The 2,822-nt window shown below is 41.7% G+C and overlaps 1 protein-coding gene across 11 annotated transcripts in view; it reads left to right on the plus strand.

The window, feature by feature from the left end:
* The window catches only part of FUT10 (fucosyltransferase 10), a 176,291-nt gene that overhangs the window by 84,066 nt on the left and 89,403 nt on the right, over nt 1-2,822 (plus strand). The window contains exon 4 of one of the 11 annotated variants that reach the window (XM_007119717.4): nt 1,186-1,715. The exons of the other annotated variants lie outside the window; for them this stretch is intronic. Within the exon in view, the coding sequence (XP_007119779.1) occupies nt 1,186-1,251 (66 nt within the window). The 3' untranslated portion in view covers nt 1,252-1,715. Of the gene's footprint in view, nt 1-1,185; nt 1,716-2,822 lie in introns of those variants that run through there. 11 annotated transcript variants of the gene reach the window in all.

The following is a 2,822-nucleotide window of genomic DNA, read 5'->3' on the forward strand; positions in this document are numbered from 1 at the left end:
ACTTTGTTATAAAGCAGAAACTAACACACCATTGTAAAGCAATTATACTCCAATAAAGATGTTAAAAAAAAAAAAAGACCTATTCTTCTTCTATCATAAATGTCAGCTCTTAAAAGTCATCCAACAGGCATACCTCAGGTCAAAATTTTTCTTCTTAAAGATTAAATATGATGTAAGTAGCTTGGATGATCTTTTGAAGTTAGAATTATAAATAAGGTATGAAAATGGAGAGGATTTGTAAGAAATCCATGCAGTATGGATGCAGTATGCCATGCTTATAAAAGGCAAGACAATTTAGAGTTTTCCTATTTGTATTTAAAATAAACAAAGCATAAATGGTGGTGTGGGAAGACAGAGAGTTAGCTTCTCCTCACTACTAGGATGCCTGTCGCCTGCTGGTGGGAGACTCTGATGCTCAGGGAGATGGGAGGAACCCCAAAATGAACTGGTAGGACCCAGGGGCACTGAGGGGGTAGGAGAAGTGGAGGCCAGACAGGATCAGTGCCCTTGAGGCCAGGGAGATCAAGAGAGGCAGGCAGGAGGGACTCTCCGGGAAGAGCGAGAGAGGAGCGGAGGGCGATCTCCTGGCCCACTTGGGCTGGGGAGCCTGCTGAGCTCCTAAGCTGGTACCCCCCCTCCAAAGCCCCATCCAGGCCTCATGGGTCCTGGGGGCGTAGGAGGGAGGCCAGGGAGATCAGGAGAGGCAGGCGGAAGGAACCATCTGGGAGGAGTGGGAGAGGATAGGAGGGCAATTGCCCCACCCACTTGAGCCGAGGAAGCTTGCTGGGCTCCCAGGTGAGGTCCCCCACCCTCTGAGACCAGGGGTGGGGAGCACACCTGGGACCCTTCTGTTCCTTGAGCCTAAGCCCCACCTGCCAGAGCCCCCAGGGCCTTTTCCAGCCCTGTGGGTCCTGAGCATAGGCCCCGCCCACCACCCAAACCTCACCTTTGCTTATGCCCTGCCCTCCACAGCGAAGGCCTTTTTCTCTCCCCGTTTTTTTGTTATTTTCTTTTCTCTCCTCCTCTTTTTTACTATTGTGGTACTGATGTACCTTCTGGTTGTTGATTCATCTATATTTTTATTTTTATATTCTTCCTAACATCTGTAAGTTTCCTAGTCTAATTTTATTTTTTACTTTGTTATTTTATTTATTTATTTATTTATTTATTGTATTGCTGCCCCAGGTGGCTTGCAGGACCTTGGTTCACGAGGCTGGGGTCGGGCTGAAGCTCCTGTGGTGGGAGCTCTGAGTCCGAACCACTGGACTAACAGAGAACCTCAGACCCCAGGGAATATTCATCAGAGTGAAGTCTCATGGAGTTCCTCATCTCAGCGCCAAGACCCAGCTCTACCTAATAACCTACAAACTCCAGCATTGGAAGCCTCAGGCCAAACAACCAGTAAGACAGAAACACAATCCCACTCATTAAAAAAAAAAGAAAACAGAATTAGATGGCAAAAAAATATGTCACAGTTGAAGGAGCAAGGTAAAAACCTACAAAACCAAATAAATGAAGAGGAAATAGGCAATCTACCTGAAAAAGAATTCAGAGTAATGATAGTAAAGAAGATCCAGAATCTCGGAAATAGAATGGAGGCACGGATTGAGAAAATTCAAAAATGTTTAACAAAGATCTAGAACTAAAGAACAAACAAACAGAGATGAACAACACAATAACTGAAATGAAAAATACACTAGAAGGAATCAATAACAGCGTAACTGAGGAAGAACAAATAAGTGAGCTGGAAGACAAAATGGTGGAAATAACTGCCAAGGAGCAGAATGAAGAAAAAAGAATGAAAAGAATTGAAGACAATCTCAGAGACCTCTGGGACAACACTAAATGCGAATTATAGGGGTCCCAGAAGACGAACAGAAAAAGAAAGGGTCTGACACAATATCTGAAGAGATTATACTGGAAAACTTCCCTAATATGGGAAAGGAAATAGTCCAGGAAGCACAGAGGGTCCCACACAGGATAGAAATAGGCAATCTACCTGAAAAAGAATTCAGAGTAATGATAGTAAAGAAGATCCAGAATCTCGGAAATAGAATGGAGGCACGGATTGAGAAAATTCAAAAATGTTTAACAAAGATCTAGAACTAAAGAACAAACAAACAGAGATGAACAACACAATAACTGAAATGAAAAATACACTAGAAGGAATCAATAACAGCGTAACTGAGGAAGAACAAATAAGTGAGCTGGAAGACAAAATGGTGGAAATAACTGCCAAGGAGCAGAATGAAGAAAAAAGAATGAAAAGAATTGAAGACAATCTCAGAGACCTCTGGAACAACATTAAACTCACTAACGTTCGAATTATAGGGGTCCCAGAAGAAGAAGAGAAAGAGAGATCTGAGGAAATATTTGAAGAGATTATAGTTGAAAATTTCCCTAACATGGGAAAGGAAATAATCACCCAATTCCAGGAAGAGCAGAGAGTCCCATAAAGAATAAACCAAGGAAAAACACACCAAGACACATATTAATCAAACTAACAAAAATTAAATTCAAAGAAAAAGTATTGAAAGCAACAAGGGAAAAACAAAAAATAACATACCAAGATATCCCCATAAGGTTAACAGCTGATTTTTCAGCAGAAACTCTGCAGGCCAGAAGGAAGTGGCAGGACATATTTAAAGTGATGAAAGAGAAAAACCTACAACCAAGATTACCCAGCAAGGATCTCATTCAGATTCGTTGGAGAAGTCAAAAGCTTTTCAGACAAGCAAAAGCTAAGAGAATTCAGCCACAAAACCAGCTTTACAACAAATGCTAAAGAAACTTCTCTAAGTGGGAAACACAAGAGAAGAAAA

Source organism: Physeter macrocephalus, chromosome 20 (genome assembly GCF_002837175.3).
Source record: "Physeter macrocephalus isolate SW-GA chromosome 20, ASM283717v5, whole genome shotgun sequence".
NCBI classification, from domain to species: Eukaryota; Metazoa; Chordata; class Mammalia; order Artiodactyla; family Physeteridae; genus Physeter; species Physeter macrocephalus.